The 17,596-nt window shown below is 27.8% G+C and overlaps 1 protein-coding gene across 1 annotated transcript; it reads right to left on the bottom strand.

Annotated features, from left to right (window-relative positions):
* Positions 1–1,045: 1,045 nt before the first annotated feature.
* Positions 1,046–4,782, bottom strand: LOC101263919 (clathrin light chain 1). The gene is made up of 3 exons (XM_004243761.5): positions 4,240–4,782; positions 2,015–2,168; positions 1,046–1,936 (listed from the first exon to the last, which is right to left on the bottom strand). The coding sequence occupies exons 1-3, from the start codon at positions 4,680–4,682 to the stop codon at positions 1,283–1,285; spliced, it is 1,251 nt and encodes a 416-aa protein (XP_004243809.1). The 5' UTR covers positions 4,683–4,782; the 3' UTR covers positions 1,046–1,282.
* Positions 4,783–17,596: the final 12,814 nt, after the last annotated feature.

Below are 17,596 nucleotides of genomic sequence, written 5' to 3' on the forward strand. Positions count from 1 at the left end.
TGTATTTTTAATAGTTTTTTAATATTAATTTTTGAGTAATAGGTTTAACCACAAGATTTAAGGAAATTTTCAAATGACAGATTATCTTTAAGTATGAAAAAGCTTTAGTAGAGTGTCGTTTCTTTTGAACGAAAACCTATGCAGCGTGAATTTAATAATCGAATTTCGATACAAATAAAATAAAAAAAAATAGAAGATTATGAAAGAATAAATATGTTGTGAAACTAACACACCTCTATCTATCACATGGAAGCAGTAAAGAAATTAGTTTGGAAGGTTGACAAGAATGATAATGTCTGTTCACACGTGAAACTGGTCCCAATAACTAATTAAACCAGCTACTCTACTTCTAGTTAACTTCGTACCGTTTATTTTTACTCGTTCACAATTTTATACACACAAATAAAATATATATTTTGCTATGATGCATATTATTAATTAATTAGTGTATAGTTTTTAATGGACTAGAGAAAAGAAATGTTTTTTTTTTCTGATATGTTAAAATGAATAAGTAAAAATGAAAATTTTAAATTTTTAATATAATAAACGAGTAATAGTGAAGTAGGGAAATTTGGATTCAATTGATACAGATTCCTATGCATGTGAATGGGCATGTGCCCAAATCCTTCTAAGATAAAAGAAGAATTCACACTCGTGAACATAGAGGTGCCCATTAGTTAGGATTCTCAAGATTTGTCTTTGACATTTATGTAGAGATGGACAAATTTGGGATACAAACATTCAACCCTTTGGTCCTTGTGACAATAACTTATTTTTCAGTTCCTAAGCCTCAATCTCTTATAAACGACTATTTATAGTTATCTTTTAGGTGATTTGATATTGTAAAAATTCTAAAACTTTAACTCTATAGAAGTTACTCGTGACAAAGGAGAAATAGCTTTGCACACACTTCAAACAACAAAATTACAGTCCAAAGCAATTTCGCAGTGTCTATTTTTCCTTTTCTCTGTTATTTTATAACTCAAATATATCAATTACTATAGACCTACGCCAGGAAGTTATGCACATCATAAAAACACACGAGTAGCAAGCTGAAATTCCTGCTATAATAGCTGCTTTCAAGTGTATAATGAAAAAGGAAACAACAAATTCATCGTGTGACTAAGTAAAGAAGCCTAAACACATCAGGAAAGTCCAGTCGCTCTTATTTGTAACTAGAAAGAGAGCAACAAGGTATAAAGAATGAATAAATGATAATCTCTAGACAATCATAATAAGAACTAATTAGGCTAGAAGAGAAAATGCAGTATTGGGGACTAACTTATGCAGTTGAGGTAGAATCACTTTCTGCAACTTTTCCGTCTGCGACTGTAGTTGATGTATCCACCTTTGATTCTTTTGGAGTACCAACACTGCCAGCAGCTGGAGATCCTTGTTGCGCAGCATCTGCATCCTTGACTGATGAAATATCCTTGTCAATAGCAGCAGCTGGAGATCCTTGTTGTACGGCATTTTCCTCGTTCTTGGCATCATTAGCTGCTTTTCCTTTGGGACTTTTATCATTTTTGGCATCCTTAGACCCCTTTGGTGTTGCGATTTTCTCATTTTTGCCATCCTTAGCCTCCTTTGGTGTGGAAATCTTTTCATTTTTGGCATCCTTTCCTTCCTTCGTTCCGTCCTTCCCATCCTTGCCGTCCTTCCCATCCTTACCATCCTTGTCTTTCTCAGGAGGAGGTAGCATATGTGGTGGAGGGTTCTGCTTCAGCTTGAGAAAAAGTTGGCGCATTCTAGACAGGTCAGTGGGTTTCCCAGGCTTTGGGCCCTGGATAACTGAAACTGAAGGCTTCTTCTCCTCCTCCTTCTTGCCTCGCCTCTTCTCAATATTAGGGACCTCACGGGGTATAATCTCTGCAATTGCTTTAAAGTATTGTTTGTGAGCTTGTTTGTGAAATTTCTCTTGGTTGGCCAGGTATAACTGCACAAAAGCACATGGATGGTCATATCCTATCAATTACTATTTTCACATAAAAGAGGTTTGAGTGCAAGCAGTTACTTTCTCCCTTTCTCGGTTATTAGCTTTTGTTGATTCACAATTGAGCGTCCGTTTTTCATAAAATGCTCGTATATACTCCTCAGCTTCAGCAATAATCTGATTCCTCATTTCCTTTTCCTTCTTCTCCTTTTCCTCAAGATAAACGGCATTTTGGCTGCAGAAAATAGACAGGAGACACTATTAGATAGCAAACATGCTCGATCTTCGCAAGCACTGTATGCATGTTAGAGCACTGAGCATATATCAAGTAAAATAGTGTACTATGTTTATAAACTTTATAAGAAACTGAATTTGATCTGAACTTCCTTGAGGTACCAATGCAGTTCCTCGATAAATATCCATAACTGAATAAGCAACTGCAGAAATTTTGATCAATTGACATCATGTGGTGTGCTAGCTGTAGAAGTAAGTTAAACATCACTGTTTTCTGTAGAAAATGATAATTTTCATTCATAGCCTGTTGAAAATCTCACCGGTAAAAAAGAGAGGTTAATTTACTACAGTTCTATCGATTGTGTTCAAAATATGTACATATTATCCTAGGAAGGACATTTAGTAACAGAACAATTCAATCACAATCATTGACGACAATAATAGCATTAACCAAGCAAGCAGACTGTTGTCATCTGCCCCCTCCCTCCCCTCCCCCAATCACAATGATTGACAATATTAATAAGACATTAACCAAGAAAGCAGACTGTTGTTCACACGCTGAATCACCAAAAAGAAAAAAGGAACAATGAGAAAATCAGAGCTGAACACAGGGAGCTAGATATTTAAATTTCTCAGAAGATCATAAATGATAAAGTTAGTCTTCTGCTCTACTAAACCAACATCACTTTCATGAACTGTTAGAAGTTTTATTGCAATGACTGATCCAAGATGCCCCAGAGACATGCAAAACTCTAGCTACAAATTAGTAGTATGACATTAGTTTGGTCTAGTAAGATATTAGCTCTACTTGACATTTAACGGCAAGTTTTAAAGCTGTTGTTACTTATTTTGTTTTTCTATCGTGCAGTGTAGAAACTCAATTATGGTAATCATTGCAGATACCATCCAGCAAGTCTCAGAATGATTCTGTGTTATAACTTTTGAACTGAAAGGAATTGGCAGAAATCAAATTATTCTTGATGCCTCCCTTCTAGTTTATCTCTAGAACACCACTACTTGAGTCTTAGATGAGTTCTATTCACGAAACAGCTCATTCTGCAGTCTAAACTTCGAAATGACTAAGTCAAGTAATTGCCAGAGTAATTTTTCTCTTATATCCAACAAAATAACACAATCATCATAACAAGTTGTTATCTTTGGTCATAAATCAGCAGACCATTGCTCTAGTGTTTGAGATTTTGAACGAACGTGATTCATGAATGAAAAAAAGAAGCATTTAAATCCATGCAGATGGAGAAGAAGCTTAAGGATGATATAGCTCCTAAACAAATACCAGAATAAAATACATAGTGTGTCCACCATATTTTTTTTGTGTGTAATGCACTAGCAAACTTGACTGAGTTGAGCTAGTGATGATCCTGGCGCATATCAACAGTGAGGGAAGGTGAAGTTGCATTATCCAAATTCTACAGGTTAGGATATTCCAGAGTAAGTTCAGCTAATGAAAAGGAGACTTCGTATACTGTGTGCTTTTACGTCACTTAGAATGTTGGCATCTAACAACTTAATAGCACCTTCTAGAAAAATCAGAAGCAAAGGAGTGGCTAACCTTTTGTTCTAAATACATCTATTCAAAGGATTTCAATTACTTACAATCACAGTGTAATGAATTTTTTACTCCATCAATGTAATTTAACCTGTTATATCAGGTTGTTTACCATTTTTTCCAGGATAACAATCAATGCTACTCTTAGTAAATAGACTTATCTATAATTACCTTTTACATCATAATTTTAAAGAACTTAATTAAACTCTTCCAAATATACATACCCTCCAAGTCTTTGACAGCTCAAATACTGGATCCGCCACTTTCGGTGCATTATAACATAAAGTATAAGTACATTTGACTCTTGATTCATTAATTATACTGAGAGCTAAGGTCATATATTTGCTATACAAGGACTCAACAAAAATGCATATTAAGGCAATTAACGTCAAGCACAAATCGAAAAAAAAAATTGAAAACCAAAATTGGAAAAAGCTCAAACATAATTCAGCATAAATGAAGCCAAAAAAAGACATGAATTAAGCATACACATTGTAAAACATACCGACGCCATTCTCGAAAAGCAGCACCTTCCTCACGCATCTCGGTAGGATCAGGAAGCAACGGTCCATCAGTACCAGATGAAAAAAGGCCATCCGTATCAGCTCCGAGATCATATGGCTTAGATTGCACATCAGATCCTTGATTACCCTCCATTGTCTCATGAAAAGGTGAACCCTGATACTCGCGATTAGGAGATGGAGCAAATCCACTATTCTCCGGCGACTGCATGTTATCATGATAGTAATGCTGCTGTTCACCTGCAGAAAAATCATCTATATCCGACGGCATCGGCGGAGGAACATCGCCGCCGTCTTCGGCGGAGGTAACATCGAACTCATAACGCTGGGAATGGTCGAAACCATCGTAGTTGTGATCGTCGAAAGGACTTGCCGTCGACGGGATCTCTTCCGTACCGTCGGCGTAGGATTGTTCGAAATTCTCCATATTTGTTGCAAAGTGTTTGAAAAGGTCCCCAGTGAAAATGTGGTTCTATTTGTATATGCAAATGAAAAATGCATGTTGCTAACGAACAGAGCGGTCGCACCGTGGAAAAAGTCTCTTTTTCCTGTCCACTTATAGCTCTGCTAAATTTATTTTTAAGCTAAAAATATCAAAGTTATGTTCATTAAAATAAAATAATAATATATATATATATATATATTTTTTAAAAATAAAATAAAATAAATAATTTCGATCTATTTAAAAAGAGAATGAATGACCTAGTTTAACTTAAAATGGAATTTAAGAAAAGAAACAATTTTTTTAATCTTGTGATTCTAAATTAATGTTACGTCAAATATACGAAAATGTCCTTTAATCTTGTGGTTTTAAACATGTCACGTGAAAAGTTAAAGTGTTGTAAAAAAAGAAAACGGATCATTCTTTTTGAAACACACTAAAAAGGAAATGAGGTCATTCTTTTTAAAACAGACGGAGTATATACTTTACACAATCTAATAGGTTGTGAAAAAAGTTACTCCCTCCTTTTAAAAAAGAATAACCTAGTTTGACTTGAAACGGAGTTTAAGAAAAGAAAAAACTTGTGATTTCAAATTAAAGTTATATCAAATGTACCAAAATGTCATTTAATATTGTGGTCTTAAACATGTCAAGTGAAAAGTTAAAGTTAAAGAGTTGCCAAAGAAAGTAAGGAGTCATTCTTCTTTAAACAAACTAAAAAAAAATAGAGACATTCTCTTTTAAACGGAAAAAATATTTATTTTTTGCTAGTAGCATAGTGAGGATTGATTATACATTGGGTTTGTAAAATGAGTAAGTTAAACTAAATTTAAACCGACAAAAAATCATTTGATTAATAAATAATACGTTCAAATTTTTTTATTCAACTCGATATAAATTCTTTGTTTATTTTTCTATAATCCTTTTCGAGAATTTGGCATATAGTAAGATAAGCCATCTGAAGCAGCACCACAAATTACCTAAATCACTCGGCATAAACTCAATGGAAATAGAAATGAACATTCACTTATAATATCTCAATTTTTTGCATTGTTATTTAGCTATTGATTTTTTTTTTATTGTATCATTTTAAATTGAGGTGTAGTCATTGTTATAAAATCCCTATCTATAGATATACATGTATGCATTTTTTGGTCCTTTGGTGTGTACGTAATTGTATCGTATACATACCTCTAATTTTGTATTCCGTATATTGAGATATTTAATTCACATTGTTGTATACCTCGAAGATATACAATAGATGCATTATATTTGGTGTATACTATTAGGTGTTAGTAATTTTCAATGTGAAGTAATTATTTTCTCTATCTAACAATAGTTATCCATTATATTACGTTGGGATGTTCATTATTTTTGTCTACTTTATAAAATCAATGGATAATTTTACACTTAATTCCTAATTTAGCTTCATTAATTATTTTTATTCCCTTGTTACATTTTTCAAGACATTATATGCACTTTTTTTTTAAGGATAGTATAGCAAAATTATCATATTATTTATAATTTTTTAAGTGTGCAAAATTAATAATAGACAATTATTGTTAGACATAGAGAAGTTTTAAATTGCATTGGTTTTACCATTATAAATTCCCTTACATTATATATTAATGGGTGATATATCCCTTATTTATTTGTTTTATTATTTCAATTTCGTAAGTATATTCTTCTCTTTTTAAATTATTCTATTATTAATGAGAGTATACTACAGTTGATAGAATACACATACAACTTAAATAAATTATAAATATACAATTAATATTTATTGAGCCCGTACAACTAGAGGTTAACTCCATACACTACCATGTATAAATATATCTATAAGCTCTAGTCACTAATATTGGTATATCCTTTAACATTAATTATATTGGAAATCAATATATATATATATATAAATGAGGACCATTGAGGAGGTGATGTGGCACCTCTATATGGCCTCCATTTGCATTTAGCTTTTTCCAATTTTTTTTTAAAAATAATTATTTTATATCATAAAAAGTTATTTAAATTTATTACAAATAAATATTTTATTAATGGTGGGTCATTTATAACAAAAACTCTTCCTATTTTTTATTTATTTATCTCACTTACAATTAAAAGAGAAACATAATTTATTTATTTTTAACTTTTCTAATTTAAATTAATTATTTTATTATAAAAATATATTACTTCATTTATACAAATATATAAATAAATACTTTATTAATGTATGAACATTTATAATATAAAAAAAAACTCTCTAATTTTTTTTTCTATTTGTTTATCTCACTTCTAATCATGAAATCATAGTTTGTTTGTTTTTTACATTTTAAGTATTTTTATTTTTATTTTTGAATTTATTCACTAGGAGTTACTACCCATGACTTGCTCCTCTTTAATTTTTACTTTTAATAATATTCATGAGTCTCATAATTTTTATATTCATAACCTCCAATTTAAATTTATTAGTTTATATGTCTTATGGAATTCCTTTATTTTGCCATAAATTTATATTAGTTTCATGAAGATTCACATCACAATTATTCTTTCTTTTTTCATCATATAAGTTTGATTTGTAACAAAAAAAAAAGTACATAAAGGTAAGAAATACTTCATTGAAATTTTTATTTTTTATCTTCTCTATTTTTGTCTATATAAATTCGTATTTGATTTGTGAAGGAAATTAACATGTAACAAAAAAAATAATACATGAAGTTAATAAATATATCATTATTAAGTCCTTATTTTTTTCATTTCCTTTATTTTGTCTACATAGATTCATATTTATTTTCATGAAGATTCACATACAAAGTTCTAATTTCTCTTCTTCATAATACTTTTTTGTGAATTAGCTAACATGTAACAAAAAAAAATATATGAAGGTAAGATATATTTCATTCTTAAGTCTTTCTTTTTATTTTTATGTACTTAGACATGCTTTCTTAATATATATTTTTATGTTTGTATTATAATTTATCAACTATGTATGATTGAAAAAATCTCTTTAATTCTTAACAATGTTTTGTCCGTATGCAATTACTCTTTCTAATGGTTAGTTTTCCATATATAATATAGTTTGATTATAATTTTTGTTAGATTTCAAGAAATAATTATTATTTACTATTGTTATTATTATTGAAAAGATAATATATAAATATATTAAATATGGTTTATATTTCGTTCTTTCTTTTGATATAATTATTTTTAATTCGTATATGCTTTTTTTTATTCAGTTGGTTGCATATATGAAGAATTTGACATATGGATCAAAATATGATGGCGGATCTCTTTGCAAAGGAAGATACAAGGAAAAAAAATGAAGCATAATTTAGAAATTATTTTTTCACTTTGAAATTTATTAGCAACTTAGTTACTTTCGCTAGAGTTTTTAAAATTTTAATTTATGTAAATAATTTAGCTAAATGTATTATATTGTCAATACTAATCATTTGATCCTTTACTGTTCTATTTTCTCTTTGTTATGAAAAAAATAAGTATAATTATTTAATTTTAACAAGAACAAAATTTATGATGATTAGTTTCACTTTTATTATAAATTATAAAAATTAATTGAAAAATATATTATTATTTTCATGATGTCATTTTTTGCGTATGTAACAATCTGTCGTCGTTCTTTTTGCTTTTAAATGCATTTATAATTTTTATGTAATCACCAATTATTATATTTTCTCTGTTCATTTTTTGTATTTTTACACCTTTTTTTATTTTTTTATTTTACAAATAAAATCAATACATAATTAGTAATACATTTAGTGGCTAATAAAATTATACATTTAAATTATTTATAACTCATGTCTCTTCATCTTACTTGTAAAGTTTAATACTAAATATGAATCATGACTTTATATGCTTCATTTTTCGTAAATCTTATAAGTATTTAATTAATGTTTAAAAAATTATAATAAGCAAATGTAATAATAAAATAAAAGAAAACAATATTGTTTTGACGAAATCAGAGTTTGGATAGAACATCACTACTCCTAGAAAAGATAGAGAAAATTAAAACATCTAAAATATTTTCAACCTAATACAATATATTGTTATTTCAACATATTATCCCTTATTTCATTTACTTCATTACGGTGAATATTTTGTTCTAATATATACATATACAAAAGTTTATGATATCACAGACGAGAAGAAATATAAATATTATCTATATATTCGATACTAACGTAAATATTATATATTTCATATTATTATCTTATAAATATTTCATATAATCGTGCGAAGCGCGAATAGTTTCACTAGTGATTGAATAAACGGTATTAAGTTTGTTATATCATCAGCAATAACTTCAATACAATATTATCGAATACAATAACAAATTAAAATTTAACTTATCAATAACAAAACAAAATTTAAAATTTTAATATTTATTATCTACTTTTAACTATCAATTATATAATTTAAAATTTTACAATCCTCAATGGAATGCCAAATACCCGCCCAAATATGTGTAGCTGCTTTATGAATTTTAATGCATTGACCTTGATAAAATAAGTTAATTACATTAGCTTTTTACATTTGATCTTTTCGAATACTTTGTGATTCTTTATCTCACATATAATTCAAAACACAATAATATTTTTAAAATATAAATCATACAAGTTTCCAAGTGAAATTACAAAGAAGAAAATGAATAAAAAGCAGAAAATCTCTCATTCAATTTTTATTTATCAAAAAACACTTCCTAAAGAGCCATACATAAAATTATAATTTTACTATATCACCCTTTTTATATAACAAACTCCAGAGAAATGACTACAATATTTTTTTTGGTAACTAATTTGATTTTATTATCAAAGTGAAAATTAAAGAACATAAAAAAGGAAAAAATTGTATATAATGGCAAATTAATAAATCAAATTAATTGCTATAAGTATCCTTTGATTTAATTGTGTCCTGTAGCAAACTGTTTGTCAATCACCTCTCTCCCTCAAACTCTCGCTCGCCACTCTCCTCTCTCGCTCCATATCTCGCTCGCTTCCTCTCACTTTAATACAAACACAAGTGTATAAAATTTGTTTATATTTGTATAAAGTGAGAGAAAATTGTATAAATACATATATTTTTGTTCCCCTCCTCCAGATCTCGCTCGCCACTCTCCCTAATCTCGCTCGCCACCCTCGCCTTTCTCGCTTACACAAATAGAAACGAAATGCATAAATCGCGTTTCTATTTGTATAAAGCGAGAGAAAAATGTATATACACATGCAAATACATATATTTTATTTCTATACACTTATAATTATACAATAAAAGTATTCCTCTGCCCAGTTTCTTTTGCCTTTCTCTCTTTCTCGTTTTATACAAATTCAAATTATACATAATTTTTTCTTTCTCATTTTATACAATTCAATTCAATTGTATATTCCCTGTCCGAGTCTCTTTTGCCTTTCTCTCTTTGTCATTTTATACAAATTCAAATTGTTTATAATCGTTCTATACATTTATAATTATACAATTCGTTTTATACACTTTGTTTTATATAATTCTCTACCCGTCTCTTTCTCTTCCTTGTTTTATACACTTCATTTTATACAATTTGCTTTAATTGTATATTTATATCGAATTCTTCATATATATATATGTGTGTGTGTGTGTGTGTGTGTGTGTGTGTGTGTGTTTTCTATGGAGTGCAATTATGTAACTTTGTTATAACATACAAATATGATTTTATGTTTACTATATGTGAAAGTTGCCCTAAAAAAATGGGGAATAATAAGTAACTACAATGGATAATTTGAATGATTGTTTGCAAGAGTGCTTTGAGATATCTTTGTTTCATTTGAAGAATCACGATATTCATATCTTGCCATTAGGGGTGCACAAATCGAATCATTAAGTCAAATCAAATCGACGAACCGAATCAAATAAAAGAACCCGACTAGTGCTTTGGTTTGATTGATTTGGTGATTGAAAAAAAAAACCCGACCACTCTTGGTTTGTTTTGGTATTAGAAAAAAAAAAGTCAAACCAAACCCAAACCAAACCGACATATATATATATATATATACATATACATATACATAATTTATTTTATTTATAGATAAAAAAATATTATTTACATATTATCTACTTTGGTGATATATATATTTTTAGTTAGTTTATGATTTTCAATTTTATATATTTTATTTTAAATTGGGATTTGTAAAATTTGTATATATACATATATATAATTTATTTTATTTATAGCTAAAAAATATTATTTATAATGTACTTTGCTAATATATTTTTAGTTAATTTATAGTTTTCAATATGTAGGTAAGAGATAATTGGGTAATTTTAATTGAAATTGAATTGATTTGGGAATTTCCTTCTAAATAAGGATATATATGACAAGTTTGCTAACGGTGAGGTTATAAATAACGTTTCTTTAATGGTAAGGACAAAATCAATATATATATATAAATGAGGACCATAGAGGAGGTGATGTGGCACCTCTATATGACCTCCATTTGCATTTAGTTTTTTTCATCTTTTTTTTAAAAAATAATTATTATATATCATAAAAAATTACTTAAATTTATTATAAATAAATATTTATTAATTGTGGGTCATTTATAACAAAAACTCTTCATATTTTTTATTTATTTATCTCACTTATAATTAAAAGAGAAACATAATTTATTTATTTTTGACTTTTTTTAATTTAAATTAATTATTTTATTGTAAAAATATATTACTTCATTTATACAAATATACAAATAAATACTTTATTAATGTATGAACATTTATAATAATAAAAAAATTCTATATTTTTTTATTTGTTTATCTCACTTCTAATCATGAAATTATAGTATTATTTTTTTACATTTTAAGTATTTTTATTTTTATTTTTGAATTTATTCACTAGGAGTTACTACCCATGAGTTGTCCTTCATTAATTTTTACTTTTAATAATATTCATGAGTCTCATAATTTTTATATTCATAACCTCCAATTTAAATTTATAAGTTTATGTGTCTTATGAAATTCCTTTATTTTGCCTATAAATTTATATTTGTTTAATGAAGATTCACTTTCACAATTATTCTTTTTTTTTCATCATATAAGTTTGATTTGTAACAAAAAAAAAGTACATGAAGGTAAGAAATACTTCATTAAACTTTTTATTTTTTATTTTCTCTATTTTTGTCTATAAATTTGTATTTGATTTGTGAAGGAAACTAACATGTAACCAAAAAAAAAGTACATGAAGTTAATCAATATATCATTCTCAAGTCCTTATTTTTTTCATTTCCTTTATTTTGTCTACATAGATTCATATTTATTTTCATGAAGATTCACATACAAAGTTATAATTTCTCTTCTCCATAATACTTGTTTGTGAATTAGCTAACATGTAACAAAAAAAAGTATATGAAGGTAAGATATATTTCATTCTTAAGTCTTTCTTTTTATTTTTATGGACTTAGACATGCTTTCTTAATATATATTTTTATGTTTGTATTATAATTTATCAACTAAATATGATTAAAAAAATCTCTTTAATTCTTAACAATGTTTTGTCCGTATGCAATTACTTTTTTTAATAGTTAGTTTTCCATATATAATATAGTTTGATTATAATATTTGTTAGATTTCAAGAAATAATTATTATTTAGTATTGTTATTACTATTGAAAAGATAATATATAAATATATTAAATATGGTTTATATTTCGTTCTTTTTTTGACATAATTATTTTTAATTCGTATATTCTTTTTTTTATTCAGTAGGTTGCATATGTGAAGAGTTTGATATATGGATCAAAACATGATGACGGATCTCTTTGCAAAGGAAGATGGTACAAGGAAAAAAAATTAAGCATAACTAGAGATTATTTTTTCACTTTAAAATTTATTAGCAACTTAATTACTTTTGCTAGAGTTTTTAAAGTTTTAATTTATGTAAAAATTTAGCTAAATGTATTATATTGTCAATACTAATCATTTGATCCTTAGTATTCTATTTTCTCTTTGTTATAAAAAAAAATATAATTATTTCATTTTAACAACAACAAAATTTATGATGATTAGTTTCACTTTTATTATAAATTATAAAAATTAATTGAAAAATATATTATTATTTTCATGATGTCATTTTTTGCGTATGTAATAATCTGTCGTCGTTCTTTTTGCTTTGAAATGTATTTATAATTTTTATGTAGTCACCAATTATTATATTTTCTCTGTTCATTTTTTGTATTTTCACACCTTATTTTTATTTTTTATTTTACAAATAAAATCAATACATAATTAGTAATACATTTAGTGGCTAATAAAATTATACATTTGAATTATTTATAACTCATGTCTCTTCATCTTACTTGTAAAGTTTAATATTAAATATGAATCATGACTTTATATACTTCATTTTTTGAAAATCTTACAAGTATTTAAATAATGTTTAAAAAATTATAATAAGCAAATGTAATAATAAAATAAAAGAAAACAATTTTATTTTGACGAAATCAGAGTTTAGATAGAACATCACTACTCCTAGAAAAGATAGAGAAAATTAAAACATCTAAAATATTTTCAACCCAATACCAATATATTGTTATTTCAACATATTATCCCTTATTCTATTTACTTCATCACGGTGAATGTTTTGTTCTAATATATACATATACAAAACAAATAAATATATTTTATATGTTTTTAAAAAGTCTATAATATCGCAGACGAGGAGAAATATAAATATTAGCTATATATTCGATACTAACCTAAATATTATATATTTCATATTATTATCTTATAAATATTTCATATAATAGCGCGAAGCGAGAATAGTTTCACTAGTTTAATAATAATCATAAGTTTACATATATGTTCAATTAGAATGATGGTCTGAAAATTCTTATTTAAATTCTAATTGATTTTATTAAATTAATTCAAATTAATGAAAAGTCATTTGATCAGGTCTAATTTAAATCTCAAATTCATTTTTTCTCACAGTTCACAATAGGATATTTAACATTCATAATATTCAAACATACTATTCCGATATAAGTTCTTCTTTACACGCTTCGTCGTCTTCTTTCTAGCGAACAATCAGAGCTTGATAATTTTATACCCATCGAATAACACTGCAAACTGAGTCCTCAACCACAATCACAGATGGCTATGTTCATGAATTCGTTCTAATTTGTTGATTGATCTCTGATATATTCTTTATCTTTGAAAAGTAATTAAAATTTCGAACAAGGAAATTGTCCTATTGTTATCTGATTATTTCCCCAATAAAACCATTTCAATTAGTATTGATCAATTGTTGTACTTTTCCTGTTATCTAGTTGCTTGCTCATTTTTTCCATTGTTTCTGCTTCTTGTTAAGCTTTTCTAGCTTGTATTACTACTTTTATAATATAATTAATCGTTGATTCTCTCTTGTTATTAGTATTGCTTTTTAGTCTATATTCGATTTTTCATTTTTCTTGATCAATTGCTACCTCTATTTTCACCCTACTTGTTTTTTTAGTTGATTGTTCATTTTGTAATTCGAGTTTTTCTCCAAAGAGTAACACTTGGTTAGCTTCCGTTTCGATAGTTGCATAAAGATTACAATTTTGTGTTTTTTGCCAATGTTTTTTAACTTTTGCTTGCTTCGGGCTTGAGAATGATTAGTGATTTATTGTTTGTTGTGATTAGTGACTTTACAATGAAAGCCATATCATCCAAATGTTCATGATCTGTCCTCTTACTATTCTTGGAAGCAATGATAGAGTCAGAATTCCAGGCTTGTAGGATCTAAAATTTATAAAGGATAACGATTTTAAAAATAAAAAAAACATAAATTATGTTAATGAGATACTTGTCATGTTTGAAAACATTACCGTAGATATTGTTATTCTAAAACTTATTTTAATATTATGAAGAGTTTGTAATTTATTTTAAAGTTCTAAAATATTGTTAATAAAAGATAATAATTTTTAAAATATAAATTTCAAACATTTTTATTATAATCTAGACTACTATTTTAAGTGAGAAAATTACTAAACTCACCACTAATATTTTTGCAGCTAAAATATATATTTTACTAGTTTTATTGTGATCATTACTACCTTCAAAAGTTAAAATTTCGAAAAGCAAATAACAATTATTCACTATAATTAATTATCGATACGTGAGATAACCCTAGGAAAGATTAAAAATTAATTTTTGAATAGATAATTATACCGTGTAAAAGTAAATAAATAAGAAAAAAATAAAAAAGGAGAGGCGAGAGTACATAGTACATATCGAGGGACAAAGATCGAATCTAGCAATCAAATCAACAATAAAAGTTAAATCCTTTTGAAAATAAAGGGTTAAATTTTTTTGAGTAACTAAGTCGAAATCAATGAAAATATATTCGGGTTAAAACTTTTTGAATGTCTGAGTACAAATTGATATTGTTTGAGTATAACCCAAACATTTTTATTTTATTTTTTTATCATTAACCGTTTTGTGTAAATGTTTTTATACATAAATTATCATTTGCCGATTTTTTATACCGATTTTCTGTTGTTATTCATGCTCATTTTCGCATTTACTGGCTCTTTTGTAGAAATTGCACAAATTCTTCAATTTTTCGTATGCATACCTATTGATCTGGTGCCTGGAAGCACCAAAAAAGAATTTCTCAAAAAAATTTATAACGACATTTGTATGGAGTTGGGAAACTATCACGTGTACTCACACTATTTTTTCACGAATATTTCCTTATTTACGGGCTTTTCTTTAGCAATCGCGCAAATTCATCAATTTTTCTTGTGTATTAGCCATGGATTTGCATCCAAAGCACACAAAAGTTTCTCCCAAAACAATTTATGAGGACCTTTGTATTGAGTTGGGGAAGTATCACGTATACTCACACCATTTTTTATACCTACTTTCGCATTTACATTCCCTTTTTTTAGAAGGCCCATCTTTAGAAATCATGCAAATTTCTCAATTTTCTTGTGTATTAGCCCATGAATCTTTCGTCATGAGCAGCCAAAAATAATTTCTCAAAAAAATTATAAAGATATTGAATTGAATCAAAAAACTATCACGTACACTCGTACCATTTTTTTCCAAATCATTTTATGGTATTTAGTAATCGGAGCACTCAAAATTGCTTTCTCAAAAAGTTTTATTAAGACCTCCATATTGAGACTAAGAACCATCATGTATACTTATAATTCACATCAATTTTTGTATTTACGAGCCCTTTTTAAGAATCACACAAATCCTCATTTTTCGTGTGTGACCATAGATTTGACGCCTCAAAACACCCGAAAAAAGTTTCTTATAAAACTTTATGAGACCTCCGTTTCGAGTTGGGAAACCATCACGTATACTCGCCATTTTTTGCTCATTTCACGCATTTACATGCCATTTTTTAGGAATTACGCAGATTTCTCAATTTCTCGTGTGTATTGCCAATGAATTTGGCGTTTGGGGCACCTAAAACTTTTTTATCAAAAAACTTTATGAGGACCTCCTTATTGAGTAATGGAACTATCACTTATATTCACACCTTTTCTACGCTCATTTCATATTTATGAACCCTTTTATAGAAATCGTGTAAATTTCTCAATTTTCATGTGTACTAGCCAATAGATCTGGCGTCTAGAGCAGCCAAAAAAATCAATAAACTTTATGAGGATCTTCGTATTGAGTCGGGGAACCATCACGAATACTCACGCCATTTTTTTAAATTTTATTTCCGTATTTACATGCCCTTTTATTTAGGATTAGCACAAATCAGTCAAATTTTTTTCGTGTGTATTAGCTTATGGATCTGGCGTCTCAGAGTATCCAAAAAAAATTGGAGAATCATCACGTATATTTACACTATTTTTTTCATGCCTATATCCGCATTTATAAGTCCATTTTTAGGAATCGCGCAAATTCCTAAATATTTCATGTGCTGGCGCCCATGGAACTTGCGCTTCGGAGCACTCAAAATGGTTCTCAAAATTTATGAAAACCTCTGTATTTAGTTCAGGAACCAGTATCACTCACACCATTCTTTTCACGCTTATTTCTGCATTTACATGTCATCTTTTAGAAATTGTGTCAATTTTTACAAATTTTCATGTGTATTAGCCATAAATTTGACATCCGGAGCACCCAAAAAGTTTTATTCTCAAAGCATATATAGGAACCTTCGTATTGAGCTTGGGAACCATCAAATGTACTCATACCAGTTTTTCACGCTAATTTATGCATCTATAGTCCTTTTATCAATCACGCAAATTTCGCATTCTCAGGCCCTTTCTCAAAATCACGCAAGTTTCTCAATTTTTCATGCGAAATAGCGCAGGGATCTGGAATCAGGAGCACCAATTTTTCTCAAAAAACATTATGAGGTCCTCCATATTGAGTTGGAAAACCATAAATGACCTGATGCCACCACTCCTTAGCACTAGCCAGCCAAATAATCTCAGATGTGTAACTAGAGGCTTACATAATCGGATTGTTTCAAATTTTTCAAATATCAAATCAAATTATTTATATCAATCTTTTAAAATTATAAACCATACAAAACTCACTAGACTTTTGTTTTCCAGATTTTTGAATTGGTGCAGTTTTTTTAATACCATATCAAATCATTTGTATCGAAATTTTTAAATTTTCAATTAGCTAATAAGCGTGTGGAAATTGAGGTTCCACAAGTAGTACTTCCTAAATTTTTAAATCAAACCAAACAAACAAATCTCGAATATTTTTTGGAATTTTGTATTTTTCTAGTAATTATTCATACAAACATATAATTAACTTGTGTTTTAAATGTTTATTTAGTCCAATCAAAATACAAATGCCTAAGGCATTCTTAAGAAAATCACACAAAATATGAGATATGATGATGATGACACTAAAATACATTAAAAATAATAATGAAATCGTATAAAAAAATAATGCAAA

The sequence above is a fragment of the Solanum lycopersicum genome, chromosome 7, assembly GCF_036512215.1.
Source record: "Solanum lycopersicum chromosome 7, SLM_r2.1".
Classification (NCBI taxonomy): Eukaryota; Viridiplantae; Streptophyta; class Magnoliopsida; order Solanales; family Solanaceae; genus Solanum; species Solanum lycopersicum.